This window comes from Orbicella franksi, chromosome 9 (assembly GCF_964199315.1).
Source record: "Orbicella franksi chromosome 9, jaOrbFran1.1, whole genome shotgun sequence".
NCBI classification, from domain to species: domain Eukaryota; kingdom Metazoa; phylum Cnidaria; class Anthozoa; order Scleractinia; family Merulinidae; genus Orbicella; species Orbicella franksi.
The window spans coordinates 25,042,864-25,065,564 of NC_138153.1; the positions used below are offsets into that span (position 1 = coordinate 25,042,864).

Sequence of the window (22,701 nt, forward strand, 5' to 3'; positions counted from 1 at the left end):
GTGATTCAATACAGATATGAAGTGCTTTCAATCAAAATATTTTGAATTTCAATAATTATTTTATAATTATTCTGGCGTCGATTTCACTAGTTTTTTTACAGTGTTTCCTGTGTATTTCTCAATGCGTCCTTACTTCTTAAAGGTTCCAAACGTTACTTCTTAAACTAAATCGTGTGTCCCCATGTCAGCTATAGTGACCCCGTGCGTTCAGTCGTATATTTTCGACGTTTCTTGTTTTTCCCCATGTGTTCCCTTGTTTTCCATAGTGCGTTGCCTCTTCCCTAAATTAAGAGTTCCTTGCGCGTTTTTCCCGTCCGTTTCCTCGGGATTTCCGAGCGTTTCACTGGCCCGTCATGTCCTTTCTCTTGCGCACCCGCGTGCTCCCTGAGCGAACTCCATTGCGTTCTCGGTCTTCTCGTTTGTATTTTCCTAGTGTGATCACTGTTTACTCCTTCTTTCCTTCCTAACCCTAACACTCGAACTAATCCAGGGCAAATTGCCAACACAGTCCGAAATTCGGTAGTACGAAAACTTACTAAATCAAGCTTTTATTTCGACTTCCCGGCATAATCGGCATAGTGGGTCCGATTGACTATGCCGGGCGACTTGTAAGGTTGTCATCGTTTGGTTATAATCTAACAACAGTCAGCTACCCTCAAGACTTGTGTCCTTATACAAGTTCCGTTTATTTGATTTCATGTGGCGTTAATTAATTATTTTGTTGAGGCTTCGTCTTCCACTCTCTCTTCCTCGTCCTCATCATCTTCCAAACTGCACAGCAGTGAGTCGTTTTCATACGTCGGGAAAAAGTACCTGAAAAATTTTTTTTTGTCATGACCCTTTTCACAATTCACTGCATCGATGCCATTCATTTATGTACGGAGAGCGTTAAACAGCAAAAAGAGATTTAAATTCGCTTAAGAAACTCACTGTGGTTGATCCCACGCCGTTTTGTCTTCAGGCAGGGCAAAGTGTTGCGCTTTCTCCATATGTTCCAAGACAGCAAGCCTCGAAGAAAAGTTTTCTTGACACTTTACACAGTTATGCTTGTAAACCTGCCAGGGACAAGAGGAATATCATCAAATAGGGCGCTTCGCTTGCCTATTCGAATTCCTGAAAATTTCCAATGGCGAGTGCAACAGTACATGTAGTTTCTGGTTTACGGTGCCAGACTGGAAAATGTTTCCACACTTTCCTAAAAGGATGACAACCCCACGAGGCATACCAACGAAGTACACCAAGGTATACCGGGATTTTCGGTTGAATGGTTTGCATGTCGGAAATGAAGCAGTTTTCGGATTTTCCGAAAACTCCAGAAAACGTTCCCAGGAAATTTTTCAAACCATTCGCTCCTGCAGGGAAGGTTCCAGCATTTCCGTAATTTTTGGCAGAAAGGGAAGCGCCTAATGTAACTTTAATAATCTATTACCGTAAAACAGTTAATTGGTTTCGTGTTTAATTTACTTTGTACTAACGGGTCTATATTCGCGCAATTCCATCAGTTTCAAATATTCCCAAGTCTCCAACTCATCCCAGTCGCCCAATCGTGAATGAATACGGGGGAATGGATACTAATCTCTCTTGTTAGCTCTCTCATCAGACCCCACTCGTATTTCTGGTTTTAAACAAGTTTACTAAGAGCGGTGAAGTCCGGGGGGTACTCCCAGAAAAATTGGGTGGGGTGTGCGGCTCGCTTCCCAAAAACCTTAAACTATTTATGACCAAAATCTGCGATTTTGCCTAACCTATTTATGACCAGACCAAAAATTTGATACCATATTTATGACCGTTGTGGCTGGCACAGTTGCCCTAAACATAATTTATGAAGGGCTTTTGTTGATGGTCTTATTGATAATGATTAAAAAGTGAATTCGTCTTAAAAAACACTCCCAATTCAAGACTAGAGTGCAAAAACCATACCTCTTTATGACCAAAATGGCCAAATCGATACCCTATTTATGACCAAAACGGCTGAAAAACCACACCCTTTGGAGCAGTGTAAGGGATTACCCTCCTGGAGGGGATGAAGGACAGTCTTTCAGAATGTATAAGTAGTAAGGTATTAGAGGATTGGCGCAAAAAGATTATACAAACAACATTGTGAGAACATACCTGCCTCCTGATATAATTGACAATTTTAACTTGGTGATAGAAGTCTAACCCTAATATTGAAGGAATAAACAGAAAACCACAAGAGAGTTCAGAAGTTTACCTGCAGTTATGAATTTTGATGTTTAAAAGATGTAATAATGATACACTATCTGATCTCAGAATTTATCCATGGAAAGTACTTATTTTACTTTTCCAAACTCATATGAACCATAACTAAATAATTAACACATACCTAGAGAGTGTTTGATGGTGAGAAAATCAAACAAGTGCTTTTCCTACGAAAGAAAGGAAAGAGGTTTAATCAAAAACAATATCAGTGCATCAGTATATTAATATCAGAGCTGAAAACAATGACAAGAAATGGTGATTATGAAGAAAAAACACAATCTATGGGTAATGTCTAGCAAACAACAAAGACTGAAGAAAACGTATTTACAAAAAAGAAGCATGCAAAAGCATCATTTCTTAACAACTAACCCTCATATGCTGAAGAACTTCATTAGTTGTAGGAGAGGATGTTTCACAAAAGAGGCAAACAGACGGAGGTAAATCACCCGTCCAGTCACTCCAGTCGCTGTGGACACAAAAATTAAATACATATGGCATGAAATTACATCATTTCCACAGCAAAGCCAGTGTTTCAACTTATATGAATGATGAATTCAACTAATGCAGCTACTTAAGCGTTCAGTTGCTGGACTACAAAGCCATTGTAGAATACCTCGCAGAGACGATACCCATCATCCTATCACCTTCAACTTGTTTCTCTTACAGTAATGTGTGCAATCTTTTCCACGTCTTTTAGACAGGTTTTATTCTCACAACCTAATCATGGATTTTAGTATCTAACTAATCTGACCAATGAAAATCAAGTAGCTGCTTAGGTAGCTGCTTACCCCCAGCATTAAATTCGCCGGTACCCATTTGTACACCTGGGTGGAGAGGGGCACTGTGAGAGTAAAGTGTCTTGCCCAAGAACACAACACAATGTCCCTGGCCGGGGCTGAAACCTGGACTGCTTGATCCGGAATTGAGCGCACTAACCATGAGGCCACTGTGCCTCCGCACAGAGCTGCATGGCAACATGTTTATCTGTCCTTCATAATTGAAGAACATCCTTATCATGATCAACATCAGCATGATTGATGGTTTGATAACACTATTCACTCTGTCCTTATGGGATGTGTACTTGTGCTTGTGCTTGTCGTTACCACTGTGATGCAGTTCAACCTCATTCCCAGGGTCTCTCATCTTCCTGCCCTCCTTTCTTGCTCCAGGGAGACCCTGGGAACAAGGTTGGATGGGGGTTTGTTCAAAGACGGCTGTGCCTTTGGACAACTTACGCATTTAGAAACTTACCACAAAGGACTTTGCAATGGCAACTACAAACACAGAACTATTGTATTTTATTGGTTGAAAAAGTAGATCCTATTGGATTGTTGTCAAAAAGATGTTAAAAGGTGGCCCAGGTATGCACGCCATTGTAGGTTGATGTATCTACCCTTGAGCTAATGAAAATTACTTAGCACCAGCATCGCGTGCTAAGTTCATTGTCAAGGTATTTCAACTCACTCTTCCCCTGCACTGCCTTCTGTTCTATACTCCTCCTCCTCTTCATTCTCATTCTGAATGTCTTCCCATGTTTTGCCTAATTCCTGATGGTCATAAAAAAAAAGAGCAAATCACTAAATCAGTCGTAGAGGCAATGCCCTTTCCTTAATGAGTTATTGAAGAAAGTTAAAAAACGGCTTAAAAATCCTTGTAGGAAAAACAGAAGGAATAAAGTCACTTAATATTTTTCAGTCTAAACCTCCAAATATTAATTGTTCATACTGGCATTTAATGTTTTATGTAGTTCTAAGGATTTGAAGGTAGATCAAGGATAACTTCTCTATGATTTTGTAAATTCTCATCACTTGGTTACTTAAGAATATGTTAATACTATCAGGAGAGATTAGATGTTCATCCCTCTTTAAAATAAACCAATTGAAAGGACTTTGTTCTAACTCCAAACCGGTTTCATATAAAAAAAAAAAACTGAAATCAAACCACTGAGTCCCTTGATAAACATCTGGCTTTGGTAGTTCAAAGGATGAGTAATGCTTTCCGCCTGATAAATCACTATCCACTCAAAAGCTCTTAATCACTTACCCACTGGATAGCGACTTAAATCAGATAGCATTAGTAGCCACTCAGCTGTGTTCTATTGGAAATCTGTGAATTTGATTGGTTCTCTCTATTCACTGATAGAGGATGATGTAGGTGAGCACTGCTTTGGAAACCGAAAATTATTCTCAATTCTAGGCTTAATAATACACAAAATTGTAGGTTTTGTGCTGCAATCCTTTTGAGTTTTTATTCTCATTTTCTATGAGTGATAGTCAACTTGGCTACACCTTCTTGGCTATTTGCTCATAGAAAATGACCCTGGTTGCTGCATAACTTAAGAGGATTTAGATATCGATTCCAGTCAAAATTTTCAACAAAGGTAATTAGAGATGTTGATCTCAATAAGCTTACCAGATAATTTATAACATAAAATCTGTCGTATTCTTTATTCTTGGGATTGATTTTCTTGTGTTGTTTCTTTCTCATGTGATCTTTAAGTGCTGTTCTGTCTTTAAATAACTTCTCACAAAACAAACACTGTAGACTGCAGGGACAAGAAGAAACTTTTAAGTACACCAGTAGCAATGAAGATTCTCTAGCTACTTTATCATATCACAAAAATGTGTTACTCCCATAATACAAAAACACCTTTCAGAATTGACTGCACTTTGTCGTATTAAACTAATTCATCATTGATGATGGAAAAACAAAGGAAACTAAACAAAATGGATACCCGGAAATGCTATATTAATAATAATTCATCCTGATTTACCTAAACTTTTGCCTCAATTTCCACAACCAACAAAACATACGATCATCAAAATATCTGGAGAAATGACCTCTAATTATATATCACACATAGATTTTTAAGAGATCACACATACAGGTCTATACACAGATGTTCTGTCCAAGGGAAAGTTTGTGAGTTATGTAGCTGTGACACTTTGGATGCTTTGCAGGCCTATGGTCCAAGAATTATAATGCAGAGAGTGCAGTTTGTGTTATGTAGCTGTCCAAGCCTACAGTACTAGCATTACAGGTTTGCAATGCTTACAAAGGGGCAATATGAGTTATGTAGCTGCAGCTCTTTGGACGCTTTGCAGGCCTATGGTCCAAGCAAAGGGTGCAGAGAATACAATGTGTGCTAAGTAGCTGTAGCTGTTTGCGTGCATTGTAGGCTTATGGTATAATCACTATAGGCATGCAATGCCTAAAGAGAGTGCAATGTCTCTCTCTGGATGCTTAGCAGGCCTATGGTTGGACCATTATAACCTTGACAACTAAGAGTATGTTTAGTATTCTTGTTCAAGTTTGAATTAAAATCCCACATTTGGGTTTCTGGAAGCTTGGAAGAAATTAAAGGATGTTATGTACCTGTAGCCCTGTGTTGCATTGCAGGGTTATGGTACAAGCATTATAGGCATGGAATGTATACAGAGAGGGGTAATGTGTCTGTTGTATGTTAGTAAATGATATATTTCACAAGAGCTTACTTGGCTAGTTTCTGTTCCAGAACATCTAAAAACTCATTTACATTCACTAAAATAAAAAGAAAATAGTGAAAAACCATTAATTTACTCAAAACATTAACTGTAAGCAATTCATATTGGTGGATGTTTGCAAACTCATATGCAACATTTGAAGTAAATGAAATAAAAAGAAAATAGAAAATACAATAATAAAACACAAGATGAATAACATGTTACACAGAAATGCTAATACACTAACAAAAACACTACTTGTTGTCATCATAGTAAAAAATGCATATCAAGTTCTGATTTATCTACTAATCGCTAAAAAATCTAAAATAAGTTCAAATTTTCAACCACAGACAAGTGGTCTGAAACCTCTGTATTTGCCAAGGGCCGATGAAAATACCCCACTCTACTTTTCTCTTATTTTCAATGTGCACGTCTATGGTATAGCTTAATATCTTCATAAAATTAATGACACAATGACCAACCAATATTCTTGATTGATAATAAATATTAAAATAATGAGGGTATCCCTTTTTGCTAGAAAGGAGGCTACAAAAAAAAAATAGGTACCCAGAGGGTACATGTCTTGGATACCTCATTTGCATTAATGGACATGGGCCGATGACAATAACAAAGAGATTGGAAAAAGTCTTAAAGGTGTGGTTGGAAAAATGAACACAGTGAATAATAGAAAGCACATTAAACATACCTAAGTTATCAGGAAGGCCCACATTAAATCCGTGATCAGTTGCCATATGTGTGAACAATGATGTTCTGACCAAACAAAGAGACCATTCAATAATGTTAATTTTAATAATATATAACTAATACATATACACACAGGTTGGAGAAGGAAAATCCCCTAAAAAATGCACAATTCATATATGATATTAAATGTTATTAAAATTGATTTTCACAGTAAAGGGCATAAAAGTTCAACTGTGCTGGGAAATGGTTGCTCAAACTTCGTAAAAGCACTGTATCCCACTTTTGTGCCCTTGGTAATTATCCAACCCCGCATTCTTCTTTTTGTCCACACTTTAGATCTAAGAAAGACTAACTGACTATGTTCAACACACCTGTTGCCTTCAAAATGTTGTTTACAGAAAAGGCATGTTCTTGAAAAGTGAGTGTCTGATCTTTCACGCTGTTGACACTCCAAAACATCTTCCTACAGCAACATAAGACACGTATTGCTAAAGTTAATTTTTGATCCAAGTTGATGTTTGATATAAATACGTGGTTTGTTTTCTATTTCTCAATTAAATTTATTTGAAAAAAGTTAATTACCCTGAAGAAAATGAACCACATACATGTGTAGTTGACATCAAAAATTATCTGAGATAAAAAATTAACAACAATATTTATGCTAACTATTTTCTTTTCAAAAAATTATGCTTTAATACTCTTCCCAATGTGATGGGTTTAGTTCCTTGATGGTATGCGGACTGTACGCTAGATGAAGAGGTAAAGATAAAGTGTATGTTCAAGCCTAGGGGTCCCTCAGATGACCAGCACTTATTTCTGTAACAATACACCTTAAAACAGCATGGTATAGGAACCAGAGATGCTGGAATATTGGGCCACAATGGTGAAAAATTAGTTTATTTTTTTTGTAGTTTATTTCATTCTTGCCAGAGGACTGAGACACCCATGTGCACTTTATTAGTAGACTGGCTGCTCTGATTCCCTCACTAACATACTAGGGAGGGAGGTAATGGTCAAGAAGTTGGAAAATCAACACAAGCAGTGGGACAGATGTCCATGATAAAATGTAATAAAAAATAATAAACATTACATGGTAGTGAAATGTTTTGTATATATTGGTCTTGGTAGGTGTGAGGTTCACACCTGAACCGTCAAGGGCATAGCTAGAAGTGATCCTTAGGTGTCTGTGACCCCCCTTTTGTAAGCCTTTTTTTAAGTAAACAACCTACATCAGGTGGTGAGTCCATCTGCTGAGTACCCTCACTTTGACACAGTGTGACCCCCCCCCCCCCCCACCTTTGAAAAATCCTGGCTACGCCCCTGACCATGCCAAAGTTTGCACCAAGAAAGTGCTTTCGATATTTACTATTTTATAATTATTCATGCGGATTCTTACTAATCTCCTTCGTTGTAGATCTTCTCTCAGCCATCTATCTTCTGGAAGGGAGTCACACAAAAGGAAATACTTAATCTTGGGACCAATATCTGTCACCAAAGAAATAAGTATTAATTTTTTAACACAGGCAATTAAAATGTTTCTTGACTTATGATAGAGAGAGGTAATTATGACAAGGCTGTGAAGTTGTCAAACATAGGGAGAAGAGAAGTTCATGTGACCAATACCAGACTTAAGCTACTACAATAGGAAGGATGCATAATGAGAAAATAGAACTCATTGCATGGCTATACCACAGGTAATTTGCCTCAAGATGTACCCTAACATTCTATACCTGCCAACTGTTCCAGGCAAAGATCTCTGACCAGCCTGAACATGACTCCGTACCAAGTCACAAAAACATGCCTCTGGGTGCGGGTTAGATTCATTCATTCATTCATTAATTCATTCATTCTGTTTATTTGCCTTTTTACTTAATATACAGTATTTATAAATGTTTTAATGTGAGGCGAGGTGAACTCTAGAAACCATCAGGCTTTTAGTTGAGGCAACCTCCTACGTGACAATACAGTTACATCAATAGCGCAACAGTGTGCGGCTTTTCCAGTTCAGTAATTATTTTACTAAAAAACTCTAGCAGTTTTTTCTTAAAACTGGGAAAACTTGACAATGAAGTGATTGTAACAGGAAGGGAATTCCAGATCTCTGGACCTTGGTAAAGCATTGTGAATTTTTTTAGATTAGCCCGGCAATAATGCACGTGATAATTATTGGCTGTTCTGGTGCTATAACCATGAATTTGACTGTTTGTAAAAAACAAGTTAAAAACAATGGAGGCAACAGGTTGTTATGATAACAGTACATAAATTTAGCTATTTGAAACGTGTTGATTTGATAAACGTCTAATTTTCCTAATTTGGAGAATAAAGGAGCAGAATGTGCTCTATAATCTGAATTGGTAATAGCTTGCACAGCCCGCTTTTGCAAACAATAAATTCTATTTAAGTTTGTTACGTATGTAGATGACCATGTAGAGTCACAACAGGTGATATAAGGATAAATTAGCGAGTAGTACAAGGTGAGTTTAGTTTTTGAGGATAGATAGAAGCGGGACCTGAATAACATTCCAATCGATTTGGAGATTTGTTTACATAAATAGCTGATTCAGTCATGAAAAGTAACCATTTACAGGACTATTTTTCCTTCAAAATTGAACTGAATTTATGTACTGTTTGGTACAGAAACCAGTAGTAAAAAAGATTTGTGAGTCATACGTAAGAAACTAGTCTATATCATACCTGCCAACCCCAAGAGTACAAAAACCTCGAGACGGCTAGAAATCTTGCCAATTTTGTACCATGTATTGTGCAATTTGATTGGTTGATTTCTGACCAGTTAGGATACTCGTTAAATATATATCAATTTGATTGTTCTGTGTCACGTTTTCTGATCGAGAGCAGCTCTAATAAGAGCAACAAATTCCCTTCTTGCTTTATTTTCCTTTTTGAAATCTTGAAAATAACGAAATTAATGAAAAAAAAAATTTAAAAGAGCCATGGTACGTAGTTCCCGGGAGATCTGGTGCTCTAACCGGGAGACCGGGAGATTTGATGAAAAAGTTGGAGACTCCCGGGAAAACCGGGAGAGTTGGCAGGTCTGCTATATGAATAAGATCAACATTTTGTAATCCCTGGCAGGTATAACATACAACAACAACAACAACAACAGTTTTATTTCAACTACTGTAAACAACTAAAATAATTTACAAGATTGTAATTATAAATATATAAATAAACAGTACAGTACATACAGTAGTGGGACACCCAAAATAACTAAAAAGCTAAACTAGTTGGGTGACCGTAATTATATTAATTAAAAATGTAAGAGTCAGGAAAGAGGCACAACAAATACATTGGTACACATACTCTCGAAAAATACTTAAAAAGTAACAAGATGCAAAACAATATACATGAAATTTAACAAATATTTAAGCCCAGGTCGAAATAGTTAAGAATAGAGGCATAAAAATAGCTGGTTACAAAGCAGTTTCTTACCCTCAGGTTTTGAATTGATGTTGATGACAGGACAAAAATCTGTGATGGGGTTTCCTTTAAATCTTATTTTCCAGTGACACAAATATCTGCATGCAGAAAAGAAAAACACAGGGTTCTGCAGGATTAGAGGTAAGCAAACTTTCAAGGATTTCTGTAGAGACGCGATTTATTTTGTGGCCGTGGCCGTTGCCGTTGTGGAGAGGTAGCCTTTAGGGGAGGTTCGACTATATTGCCAGTTTGCCTCTAAAACGTGAAAACGTGAGCCTTGTCGCAGGCTACATGTTCGTCTGTTAGTACCTCTGAAATCAGTTCATACCTCCTTAAGTCACAAACTTGAGCTACATCTCCAATGACCAGCTGATGTTCTACTAGAAGGTGATGGAGTACTGCATCGTTCTTTCCTGTTGTGTTTGGAAATTCTTTGTCACAGAAAATACACGGAACTTGAAGCTCCAGACTCGAGAACTCCTTGGCGGGCTGCTCTGGAAAAGCTAAGACCTCCAAACCATGCTGTGTTTGAATTCCTGTGACGAAAGATATAATTATCAGCGAATATCTACACGAAATTATATTTCACAAGAAAAGCTCACCTCTGTCCGCCATGTTTATTACCCGGCTGTCACCTGGGACCAGGATATTCGAAAAGAGACATTTCAATTCACTTTACACAAAGTTTTCTTGAAACAGCCGTGCAGCTTTCCCGCCAGTTTCTCAGTTTACACCATGTGACTCATACCCATGTCCCGGATTCGCGCCAATATTCGAGTTGGAATTGAGCTCACATGCTCATTTGAGGTCAAATTAAACAACATTTTGCAGATTCAGAGGAAGTTTTGAATCGATTCTACGGTAGGCAGCTGTTATTTATCTCTCTTTAGCTTTTAATACGTAAATCTAAGGTACACTTAGGATCAAAGAACATCTTTAGAGTGGTAAATTAGTTATGCGTATGTTACATGTACATGCCAAATATGTCGGCAAGCACATGATCGACCTCTCCTGGCGCTCCAGCTTTCATCGCACAGTAGCTAAACAACATTTGTTTAAGCTCAAACTACTCAACTATTGGGATTTTCAAGGACCTGTTGTCATTTTTGCATTGATGTAGGTATATTCACGCGTTTTGTCAGCGTTGTAACGATTTGAAAGCAAGTTAGTCGTGCTTCACTCCCAGCGTCACTTAGTTCCTAAGATAGCTGGTGTTCATTTGCGGTGGTGTCTCCTGTTACTTAAAAACAACAGGGCTTATCGTTCTAACTTGTCCGTTTCTGACCTTTTAATAGATTAATCTGTCTTCGGTAGGATTTAGCCTTCGAGTAATGTTTTACCGTAAGGACCTTTTGCAAGAACTTGTGTTCTAAAGCTCTTGACATTTTGGCACGGCATGGGTGTGAAATGAATTGCATCGCTGTAAGCTTACATCAACACGCGATGAAAAACAGCATCCATTTTCCCTCGGTGGGAAACGAATGTTGCATCATTTTGCCAAGCATATTTTTTCACCCATCAAGCATATCTATTCACTCTGGGCAGTCAAGTTGATACAAAACGAAAAGCGTCTTATCTTAAACTGTCTCAATTAGTTCTCTTCCCTTTGCTGTCTGGCTTGGAGGCCACTTGTAAGCATTCCTTTTTTGGCACAAGTCATAAATTATGTTAGGTCACAAATAAAGCAAATATTGCCATCTCGATGTTGTTCAACACAAATGATGTGCCCGTGAACATCAATTAGGGGCAATTCTTGGGACAAAGCCCAGGAATGAAATTTTTTAAATTGCTGTGGTTAGCAAGTTGTCACATCCGCATAGATGCAAATCGTGCTTGTAGTGAAATATATCAGATATTCATTAGTGTGACTACTGAAGCATGCATCATTTGAGAAAAGGTTTCCCGGGCAGATTTGCATGCAAATTATTCTGGAGAATTGTGTATATTAACTATACACCATTGTGCAATATTGTATAAGATTTCCTTGGTCCTTCTTGCTTTTAAGAATTCCTTGGAGGATGTTCATGTTGTAAATCAAATTAAACACGAAATCACTTTAACTTTTAATTTACTGTTGAACATATGTTTTGAAAAGGTTCGAGATACATGATCAACAATAATTTTTCTGTAACCTTGAACCTTGTTGTTATTGTTATGTTTTGAAGTCAATGAAATACAGGTATTACAATATGTTCTCATGTACAGATTATTTAGCCTAGGTTTGAGAATTGTACAGAAGCTACTTTCTTATTTAGAATTGTAATTTAACGTAATTTCTGTGTATGTAATAATTATTCCAGTAATGCGTGTTGGATATGAGATGATAGGTAGCCAATGAGGTGCTGTACGCTTCGTTGGCTATATTTCCTCATATCCAACGAATGCGAGTGGAATATTTGTTTTATTAAAAATGCCCACCAAATATAGAAAACTAAAATAAGATAAAAAAAAATTGCCCCAGAGAATTACGCGTTCGTTTACCATATTATTTTGTAGAGCATGGTATTATTGCCAACATACCATGATGGCTAAGCCAATGAAAACTCTTGAATTGCATTATCCAATGATCCAATTTTTCGTGATGAAAAATATTTCATCCATGCTACATGTGATAAGCCATTTATGTCCAAAGTGGGTGGAGGTCAAATTCTACCAGTCATGACCATTGTGTTTGCTCAGTCATTTGTTGAGGCACCTACTCTATGCAGCTGAATATAAGATAATACATAAAGTTTTATCTTTTTGTGGATATTATAGCCGTCATCATGTGGATCCAAGTGAGGACAATGGATGGTAAAAGAAGTGCACAGGTGGATAATCTGAGTAAGCTTACAAAAATCGAGGAGCTGCGGAAGAAGCTTGAAGGACCATTTGAAGTACCACCCAATATGCAAAGGTTGTTCTTCAGGGGCAAACAGGTAATGATTTTGATATAAAACATTTGAAACCTGAGGTTACATAGTCATTTTATTGTGGTTGGGTAAACAAATAGTACTTTATCAGCTGCTGGTCCTATATCTGCTGCATAATTAATGCATGATCCAGTCGTTTGCTTTTTGCTCATCAAACTGCACTTGCTGTTGGCAATATTCACAGCTACATGTACAATTGATAAATGGCTGCTTGGTTCCCACAGATTTTTTTCCCAAGAGCCTGTTTGCAGGCGAAGTATTGTGTACATACATGATCCTTGCTACGTAGCATAAGAAAGTTTGTTTGTTTCCCTGTTATACTACAGACTACTGTAAAACATCCTGTGAGGGCTGTACTCTGTGAGCTCCCAAAAGGAATTAAAAAATGATACTTGCAAGCCACATGCTGTCATTGTATGCTGTGTCTTTGAGATCAGTGAGCTTGATAACCACTGTAGTGGCAGGAGATTCATTTGAATGTATACCAGCTTGAAAGCTACAAGTCCTCGATAAAACATCATTTTCAATGGAATTAAACACTTGCTCAACAGAGAACTAGTTATGATACAGTCTTCCGATTTTGTGGCCAGTTTTGCTGCATGTTCTGTGGTATGCTCCATTAGATCAGTTGCCTGCCAAACAAACAGGAAATTAGATTTCCAAACAGGAAATTAGATTTTGAATTGCAGCCAGGTCATCACTTGAGATCCTAAAATAACCAAGAAGATTGCTTCTTTGTTTTGACTTCTGTAAGTGGTTAGGTATCTAGAATCGGATTTAGGGTGACTAGCAAAATTAATTAAATTAATTAACAGAATGTGGTTCATGTTAATTAAAATTTGTATTGATAGCGAGAGTAACATTGCTACTGTTGCGTCAAAGTGACACAAAAATTCCTCACTTGGTTCAAATTTCAAATTTTCAGCTTCAAATTTTTCACTGCAGAAAAGAAATACACTAAAAACACCTTCCATGGCTTCATTTGTTTATCTTTTTCCTACTGGTTGTTGCTGTAGAGATTTAGGTCATATTATTGGTATAGAAGTGATTTCAGGGAGTTTTGGTTTCATTGTTTTTCAGTACGTTTTTGATGGGCGGCGATTAGAAATATTGGTTTGCTGGCAGGGCTCAAAGTAACAGCCGGTCAACGAACAATGTCTGGCCATAATGGTGACTTGACCAGCCGAAAACTTCACTTGCTGGTCATGTTGACCGGTCATGTCATGTTAACGTGGTGACATAATTTATTCATCCTTGAATAAACAATCAAATCCTCAACTGTAAATCTTAAATTTTCTCTCTTTGAAAAATACAATCATGACCTCTTACTTGAGAAAGTACACCAGTGGGTATCTGTTCGAACAACTAAATATTGTTCGCTTGCGGTTTGTCATGCGTTCAAGATTGCTAGGCTTAGTCAATCAATAAAAATCGATATCGGAAATCAATCAATATCAATCGCCTCTTGCTATCAATTCATATTGGCAATTGATAATAATTAATAGGTAACTCACAGAAAAATCTCTTCATTCATTGCTATTGATTGGCAAAAATCGATAACAATCAATAATTCCAGTCTCAAGGAATATCGAGAGGAGGCGATAGGAACTTTTGAAGCAAATTTATGGCTATTTTCCTCCCGCAGTAAATTTGCTGGATTTCATGATGGGTCGTGATAGAAAATATATATGAGATTTGCCAGCTTAAATTCCCACTTAGCGGATGTTTGCCGGCAATGAAGGAAGGCAATGCTAGTCTCGTCATGAAAGATATCTGCAAGATTTGTGAGCTTAAAGTCCCACTCATAAGACTGACTGGAAAGTAGCTGTAAGATTTGAGAGCTTAAATTCTCACACGGTCAGCAATGTGAGAATGTGATGGTTTGGGCAGTGAGAGCTTTTTGAAGCAAATTTATGACTATACATGTTCCTTCAGCCTGACCTGATTTCAACTTCACATACATGTATTCCCACATGAAACAATACACTGATGAGAAAATAATGCAGATTTTATCAAGCCGTTAAAAGAAACTAAGAGCTCTGAAGCTACTTAAAAGTTTTACACTGAACTGTAAATACATTTGGATCCTGCTAATATGAACTCAGTTGTTTTGAATACTGTGTTTTTTTTTTTAACTCAAAACCAGTTCCTTTGGATTGCCCCTACAGTCATTTACTATTGGTTATTTCGAACTCCCACTATTTTGAACTATTTTTCGTTTCCTCTGAAAGTGAGAAATAGTGCGTTTCAACTGTATTTCGGATGTTTGAAATTTTGGATGCTTAAAAATCTCAGGCGGTTTTATTTTTGGACACTTTCTTTGTCCGAAATTAAAATTGTCTGAAATTTTTTGCAAGTGATGTACTTACAGCCCCCTTCCCTGGATCTGTCGCTGCTGTATGAATGCAGCATGTTTCAGTCCTGAGACAAAAATATTTCCTTTTTGCAACACGAATTTGACCTGCAATCACTCATTTTGATCCTATTAGCAGCACAGGAAAAAAAAAATTAAAATCCACTTGCCTAGTGGATCGGTAAATTTCTGTTTTCATCTGTCCCCACTTAAATATTACTTGCCAACGTGGCAGCCAATATGGTAATCAGCGAACAAAGAATGCTTGGATTCCTAACTAATGCTAGCCATGCTTTCAACCTAATGGTTAACTAATCTTTCAGTCTTAAGCTTTCAAAAAGCTTCTGACTGGAAATTATTATTTATCAAGCTGACATTTTATTCAGACTTGCAAAAATACTGACAGAGACTAATTTAACTTGCCCAGCGGGTCACTGAACTTCTATTTTCACTTGCCCAAGAGCAAAATTTATATGCCCTGGGTTTTTTCCTGCCCTGAATTAGCTGCAAGTAATCAGCATAGGATATCTCAACATGACGTAATTACAAATAGATTTATTACGAGAAAAAAAAGTCTTAAAATTAAGGTGAGCTGCTACATGTATGTGCAGTGGCGAAGTACTAAAAGACTAAATATCCAGAGGCCTGTTTTGTCCTTGTCTTGATAGTTAAACAATTCTCCCAACTAGTTATATAATAAATGTACAAAGACTAGTAAGGAGAACTTGCATGTTAGCTATGAGGCTAATAAATGGTTGAGTTTCAGTACTATGTGCAGACTGGCATTTATTTTGAACACTGTCCATTTTACTTCAAGTACTTTCAGTGTTCCTCAGAAATGTCATTTTCGTGCTTGTCTGTTTGTCATTGTAGCTTGAAGATGGTCACACCTTGTTTGACTATAATGTTGGACTGAATGAGATTGTTCAGTTAGTGATCAAGACAGCTATCCCACCTACTGACAGCAACAATAATGGAAAGCCAGCTCAGGAAGAGGCAAAAAAATCAGTTGAAAAAGAATCAAATGATTGTTTCGAGAAAGCCAATGGTCATGTTTCAAATGAAGACCAGGTAATTGTGTTTTAAATTGTGGAATTCTCTTGACAGGCATGGCGTTTCCTAGTGATTGACCAGAGAATTTTCTTTATTGTCATAATTTGTTAATATCATATAAGTGCATACAAATACAAATACACTTGTATTTGGTAAATTTGCAAAATGACCAATGAAATTAATTCTTAATTTGAATATTTGGATAGTGTCAGAATTAACATTCTCATTTAGTAATTTGGATGGTTCACAGCATGATTTAGTTAACAAGCAATACAACTACATCCTAGTCCAATTAGGACACATTTGGATAAAAAATTCCTCTTCTTTTTCTTCTTTTTTTCCTCCAATTATTTCCAAAGTGCCTATCATGTAGTCCTTTCGCACATAAAAATATGTGTGGTGGGAGCACTTGCCTCCTACCAATATAGACAAAACTAAATTCTGCCCTGGTGCCATACATGTATGTGGGTTGAGTTTTTTGTTGGTCTTTACCTTGCGTACTTCTTTGATAGTGGACATCCATGTTATGGTCAATTGATACCAGCCCAAACAAGGTATCTGCTGACCAGTATTATGTGACCATATTGCAGGCTCAAGTTTAGAGCTTGTCAAGATCAGATGCTTTTTGATGTTGGCCATTGACCAAGTGCTGGTTTTTCGATTGGATCATGGGCTCAAGCCAGGTTTACTTGTTGTAATTAGGGTTGGTTGTTCAGAAACTGGTTAATGCGAGCCCATGTATGTTTTCTGGTGTAAGGTCACATTATTTTTTACATAACACTTGACTTGGTATGCTAATGATTATGTTCTGTGACTAATTTTGCAAGGTGATGGAAGATGTCAACAACCAAGCAGGGACGTCAAAGGACGAAACCATCAAAAGTCGTTATAAGGTACAGTCATGTATATAGCATATTTGAAGTACAGTCCATCTTTCCCTCAACTTTCCCTCAACTACAGTTGGCTACTCTCTGGTAAGAATTTTCCATCTCGATGATCCTTTCCCAAAAATTCTTGAACTGGAAGCAAGCCTAGAAGAAGGTCAACAGCTGCAGCAAAAAGATAAGAAAAGGAGAAAAAGGAAAAGTGAAAAAAAAAATTACAAAACCCGAAAAGCCTAAAGGCGTAGGTCACTTTCTCAAAATGTTAATTTCTGTGCATGCCCGAGCAAAAATGTCCTAAAAAGCAATGCTAGTGGAAAGAAAGACATGCTGTCATGTTGCACATGCGTTTTTGAGAAGATTGGAGCCAATGTGGCTCATCAAGAGAGCTTATGTTGGTAACTGGTTTTATGTGTTTTGATCTAGATGTTAAGTTTGTGGAAAAGTTGCCTTATTTTAGAATGTGTAGTACAACTTTCATTATATCCATTCTTAATTAGTAATTTGAGTGCACTGCTTTTGGTGACACAGTTTTCTGTACTCAGAAAGGTGAAATGGTAGATGCAAAGGATCCCAGAATGGGAGCATGGTTTGAAGCCAAGGTAATGGACATTTCCTTGACAGATGAAAATGACCCAGGTTCCATCTCATACCATGTGGTTTTTGATGGGTAAGACTAAGTTCTAGATGTTATTGTGTAAAGACCAGTTGGAGCAAAAATGAAATAGCACAAGTTCATGTTTTTCAACTTCGGAATTATGAGTCTTTTTTGCCCTTGAAATTGCTCAATTTCATTTATTAGCCTTAACTGATATAAGTTCAAGAATTTCACATGAAACTGCTTAATAAATAAATTTTCTAAATAATAATGTTTTTTTTAAAGCTACGAGGAAGATGATGTGACCACAGTTCCAGAGAATTCTGTTAGACCTGTAGCAAGAACTGCTCTTACGTGGGATCAGGTAGAACAGCTCTCTTAATAGCCAGTCCTAAGTTATAAATTCTTGTTTTGGAAATGTCTCCATATTGACTAGTAATTGCTATCAATGTTGTAACTTCCATTACATTAAGGTGCTTATCTTTGTTTATCAACAAAAATAAAAATAAAACATCAAACAGAGAAACAAACATTCTCACACACTGAATGCCATTTGTTTGTCACACAACAATGCAACAGTACTTTACTGATAACAGAATCAGAGTCAACAACAGGAATAAACTACCCAAACGTTGATACACTTCTATAAACTATAGGCAAGAACTCGCTAAGGGGTGGGAGGGTGGGAAAGCTGTTTCACTGTCCAGAAGGAAAAAAAAACTGAATCATGTGACCGAGTGTGAAACTGACGTCCTGACTTGTACCCAGGTCCCCGATTCAGTGTGAGAGAACTTCGTTTCCTGCCTCTTTCGCAAGCTCAGCCGGCAGGAAAAACATAGCAAATTAATCACACTTAACTTTTCTCTATTCCTCTTGCCTTTTATGTGATGGGGTGTTATATGTACATGCTAGTGTACATGTGGGATTGGTTAGTGGAGGATTTCCAACTCTATTTTACCAGTCCTTGTAATTCCTTTGTTTGATTTCCATTTTAAGATTTCAGTTGGACAAGTAGTGATGGCAAACTACAACCCCGATGAACCAGATGAGAGAGGCTACTGGTATGATGTCAAGATCACAAAAAAGGTACTAGAAATTTGGGGTTGACATAATTGTACCTCTTGTATCAACTAGTCCTGCTTGAGACCTTACAATGCACGACTTGTGAAAAAGGCAAAGACGTGTACTCTAAAATCTCAAATTTGAATTATGACTTTTGTATAGTTGTTAATTTCTATGTGCTCTTTACAATCAGTCAGCCAATGTTCTCCACAGATCTTAAAGTAGTCAACTAAAAATTTTAAGTAGTCAGTGCTTGCAAATTGAGTATTCATCCAAACGATGCAATCTTCTCAAGGAGGGTTCAGGGACATGCTCTCCTAGAAAATTTTGAAAAATTATGTGGCTGGAGATGCGATCTGATGTATTTTGGGGAAACTGAGACAATTCATTCCAAGATACATTGTATGGAGCAACAGGTGCGAAGAGACTTGGTCTGACTTTCAACATGGCTGCCGTGTTTACTGTTGATTTAATTAGCAACCCTCCGCAACTAGCAGTGAAATGTGACCTCATGAAAATCTACCCTCTCTTTAAGTGAATGTTGCCTTCTGAAAGCTATTAGAGTTGTCATAGACTTGACAATCACCCTGGGATGAAGTTGTTGTAAACAAACCAGCAAATTTAACATCGCGCGATTGAACAGCTGATCGGTCGGCAATCACATGGTGATGCATGTAAATTTTGATGTCTTGTGTGATCTATTACTGAACAGATGCACAGCGGCATGGAATCTATAGATAGAATAGTTATGTGAGAGCAACAAGCAAAAACACTGGCAATTATGGAGGCAGACTGCATCTATGTACTCTGATTTGTGCTAAGTTTGGATCCAACATATATCGTGCCGCATACATTGCTTGGCAACCTCACTTTCAGCTGGAGCACATACCTTTTTTCAGAGTCTATTCTAATATTCTATTGGAGTATTTTTATGTATGGGTAACCCGGGGGCAAAAGAAGCATTAAATGGATCTGTGTTCTCCAGATCCAAGCAGACCAAGACTCAGCAACCTTTTGCAGCTGCCCTATCATACCTGTCTTCACCCTTGGTGCTAACACAACATAGTATCAGACAAGAGCTACACAACAGTCTTTGCTAGCAAAACCATAGCACCCAACTTCAACCACATAGACACACTCACCAGTAGACCTCTCACTAATTCTAATTGTTTTCTTTATTATATACTTATTTCAATAGTATGATGGTCTAACAAGAAATACCAGAGAGCTGTATGCCAGATTACTGTTAGGGTAAGTAAGATATTAAATAATTTCTATTAGGGGTTCTTTGGAGCTTTATAATTTTCTTTTGGATTGTCTGGACTGGACTGCAGAAATTCAATGCCAACTTTTAATCCCAGAGAGAAATCCTTATTACTAATATTATAGCCTGTTCAGATAATTTTTCCTGTAAAATTTTTCTTCTGGGCCATTTGCCAAGCAATTCACAATACCTAACCATCTGAAAAATAAAAGCCATTGGGTATGTCAATGTAAATGAATATTATGATTGAGGGACAGAGATGTTATCTTAGATGGTGTGAGAGTTTGTAAAGGATACAGATCAGATGTATAAGGGCACTTTTTGTAATAGTTTCTTATAATGTGGTCCATGAAATAATGCTGTGTGCAGAGCAGGCTTTAACATAGCTTTTGTTCCATTTTTTTGATGGAAGAACAAACACAGAGGATACAGTCGCTCAGGAATTTAGACTCAAATTCATAGACAAGGAAATATTCAAGATCGAAAGTCCTCCAGGTAAAAATTTTACCTTCTAACCCCTGTGCTGGTATCTAAACAGTGTTCATAGCCATGTAATAATATCAATGTTGATGTTAATATGGAGGCTCAAGTTCCTGTGCAACAAATTCCATTAGTCTTGAGTTTTCATTTCATCTATTCTAGTGTGCAATTTATGATGAACTGTAAGACTGATGTTTTGTTTTTTTGTTAAGTACATGTATAGTGCAAAATTCAATTCATTTTGCTTTGTCTTATGCTCAGATCCAAGCAGTTCAGAAGAACCTTCAAGCTCAGCAAATGGGTCATCTTCACCAGCTAAGAGTATGACTGTAAAACTTTGATTGACATTCAATTTGTGCATACAGATACTTGCAGATCTACACTATTAAAAACATGATAAATGCACAAAACAATGAAGGATTTGCAGGCCTTAAATTGTCTGTGTTGATTTTACTTAAAGTGTATATGACATAATTTTTATTTGCTTAAAGCAATAGCATAGATCAACAGATCTTTCAAACCAATTAGCAAATAGAAATGAAAAAGTGAGTGAAATATACCAGTTTATTAGATACTCTCACATAGTTCCAATAGGCCCTTTGCAGGATCCGGTCACATGGTACGGAATTAATTACGCTGGGACGCAAGTTACACAGTGGGACTTCCAAAACAAAGGAACTCGTACCAGTCCAGCCCGACTTTCCTTTGTTTTGGAAGTCCCACTGTGTAACTTGCGTCCCAGTGTAATTAATTCCGTACCATGTGACCGAATCCTGCAAAGGGCCTATTTTGGTTCAGAATTTTATGAGAGACGTAGACCTTCTTTGTTCCAGAAGCAAAATTTCATGTTTTCAGATGGCTAAAGCGCAGTGAGGAAAAAATGATATCCATGTTTTTCTGGTTCATATCATAACCTCACGCGGATTACATCAAGCAAAATGTAGATATATGTATGTAATAATTATACACTGAAAGTAAATAGTTGCAAGTAACAAGGGCAGAGTAATACACACAAAAATTATGAGAGAAGGAGGCTGGTACAATATTATGTTAAGAAAAATATGTTTATATGTTGCTACAACACTGCTAAGTATACTTACATTTATGCTGTTATCCATATAAAGGGCAAGTGAAACCTGACTGTAGTCATTGTAAAGATGATCCCAAGAAATTATGCAAACATTGTGCATGCCATAAGGTACCATACATGTCATAGAATGTATTCAGTTAATACAGTGTTATCAATGGGTAAGCATTATTTAACAGCAGGAACTTTAAGGAAGTTGTAAACAGGTAGTTAAAGTTAAACTGCATTTTTTGCTCTTAAAAGTGAGTATAATTGCTTTAAAAGGGCTTGGACAGGTATAATTTCCTAGCTTGACACATAAAGCTTGAAATTTTTTCAGGCTTTATTTTTGCAACTGTCAAAGTTGTGTAGATAATTGCGATGACTTAACAATAACAATAACAATAACATTTATTGTTATGACTTCTCATGTATTTTAATTTTTCTCCACAGTTCAAATATATGAGCTAGTGGATTGATATATTGTTTGACACTGATCATGATGTAACTTTACTTTATATTTTCATTATTCATGACTTCATTTATGAACCAAGATCTTTCAAGCCAGATTAGAGTTACAAAATCAATATAATTCATATTTTGATTGCATGTTGTAGTGTGGTGGAAAAGAAAACCCAGGAGACCAGCTTCTGTGTGATGAATGTGACTTGGCTTATCACATCTACTGTTTAACTCCACCACTGACAAAAATCCCTGAGGATGATGAATGGCAAGTGTTTGTTTGATGTCACATGCATTTGATTTCCTGATATTTTAATGTATGAAGAAGCTGTTACCCTGAGTAATCCAATAATTTATGGTAAAATGCTATTTGCAGGTTTTGCCCTTTGTGTAAGAATGATACATCAGAGGTAAGGCTAATGCTAAACCTGTCTGCTAGTTAAGGCAGATCATGCACACTAAAGGCATCTGCAGTTGAGTGTTGATCGATCCCCTCTCAATCAATGCTCTTTCAACGTCCTGATCAATACTTGATTGACAGTTGATCGACACTTGATCAACAGTGGGTTGATAGTCGGCCAAGCATTGACCGACTCCTATGGATCAATCAAATGTTAGATGACTCTTGACCATCTGTCAACTGAGATGTTGATGGAGTGTCTTTCGAGTGTTGACTGAGGTGTCGATGGAGTATCAATTGTGTGTTGATCAAGGGTCGATCGAGG

The 22,701-nt window shown here is 37.2% G+C and overlaps 2 protein-coding genes across 2 annotated transcripts in view; one reads left to right on the forward strand and one right to left on the reverse strand.

Moving 5' to 3' along the window:
* Window positions 1-81: 81 nt before the first annotated feature.
* On the reverse strand, window positions 82-10,700 carry LOC145498661 (zinc finger protein 277-like). The gene is made up of 14 exons (XM_081478580.1): window positions 10,448-10,700; window positions 10,174-10,381; window positions 9,858-9,943; window positions 7,804-7,892; window positions 6,779-6,870; window positions 6,409-6,473; window positions 5,715-5,760; window positions 4,633-4,765; window positions 3,685-3,767; window positions 2,590-2,686; window positions 2,345-2,387; window positions 2,113-2,162; window positions 931-1,055; window positions 82-813 (listed from the first exon to the last, which is right to left on the reverse strand). The coding sequence occupies exons 1-14, from the start codon at window positions 10,458-10,460 to the stop codon at window positions 714-716; spliced, it is 1,230 nt and encodes a 409-aa protein (XP_081334706.1). The 5' UTR covers window positions 10,461-10,700; the 3' UTR covers window positions 82-713.
* A 1,902-nt stretch (window positions 10,701-12,602) lies between these two features.
* Window positions 12,603-22,701, forward strand: part of LOC145498654 (E3 ubiquitin-protein ligase UHRF1-like) — a 23,663-nt gene continuing 13,564 nt past the window's right edge. Inside the window, exons 1-12 of the mRNA XM_081478568.1 lie at window positions 12,603-12,763; window positions 15,984-16,181; window positions 16,991-17,056; window positions 17,590-17,714; window positions 17,928-18,006; window positions 18,639-18,728; window positions 19,903-19,955; window positions 20,381-20,463; window positions 20,710-20,769; window positions 21,573-21,646; window positions 22,132-22,244; window positions 22,353-22,386. Coding sequence (XP_081334694.1) covers window positions 12,611-12,763; window positions 15,984-16,181; window positions 16,991-17,056; window positions 17,590-17,714; window positions 17,928-18,006; window positions 18,639-18,728; window positions 19,903-19,955; window positions 20,381-20,463; window positions 20,710-20,769; window positions 21,573-21,646; window positions 22,132-22,244; window positions 22,353-22,386 — 1,128 coding nt within the window. The 5' untranslated portion in view covers window positions 12,603-12,610. The remainder of the gene's footprint in view (window positions 12,764-15,983; window positions 16,182-16,990; window positions 17,057-17,589; window positions 17,715-17,927; window positions 18,007-18,638; window positions 18,729-19,902; window positions 19,956-20,380; window positions 20,464-20,709; window positions 20,770-21,572; window positions 21,647-22,131; window positions 22,245-22,352; window positions 22,387-22,701) is intronic.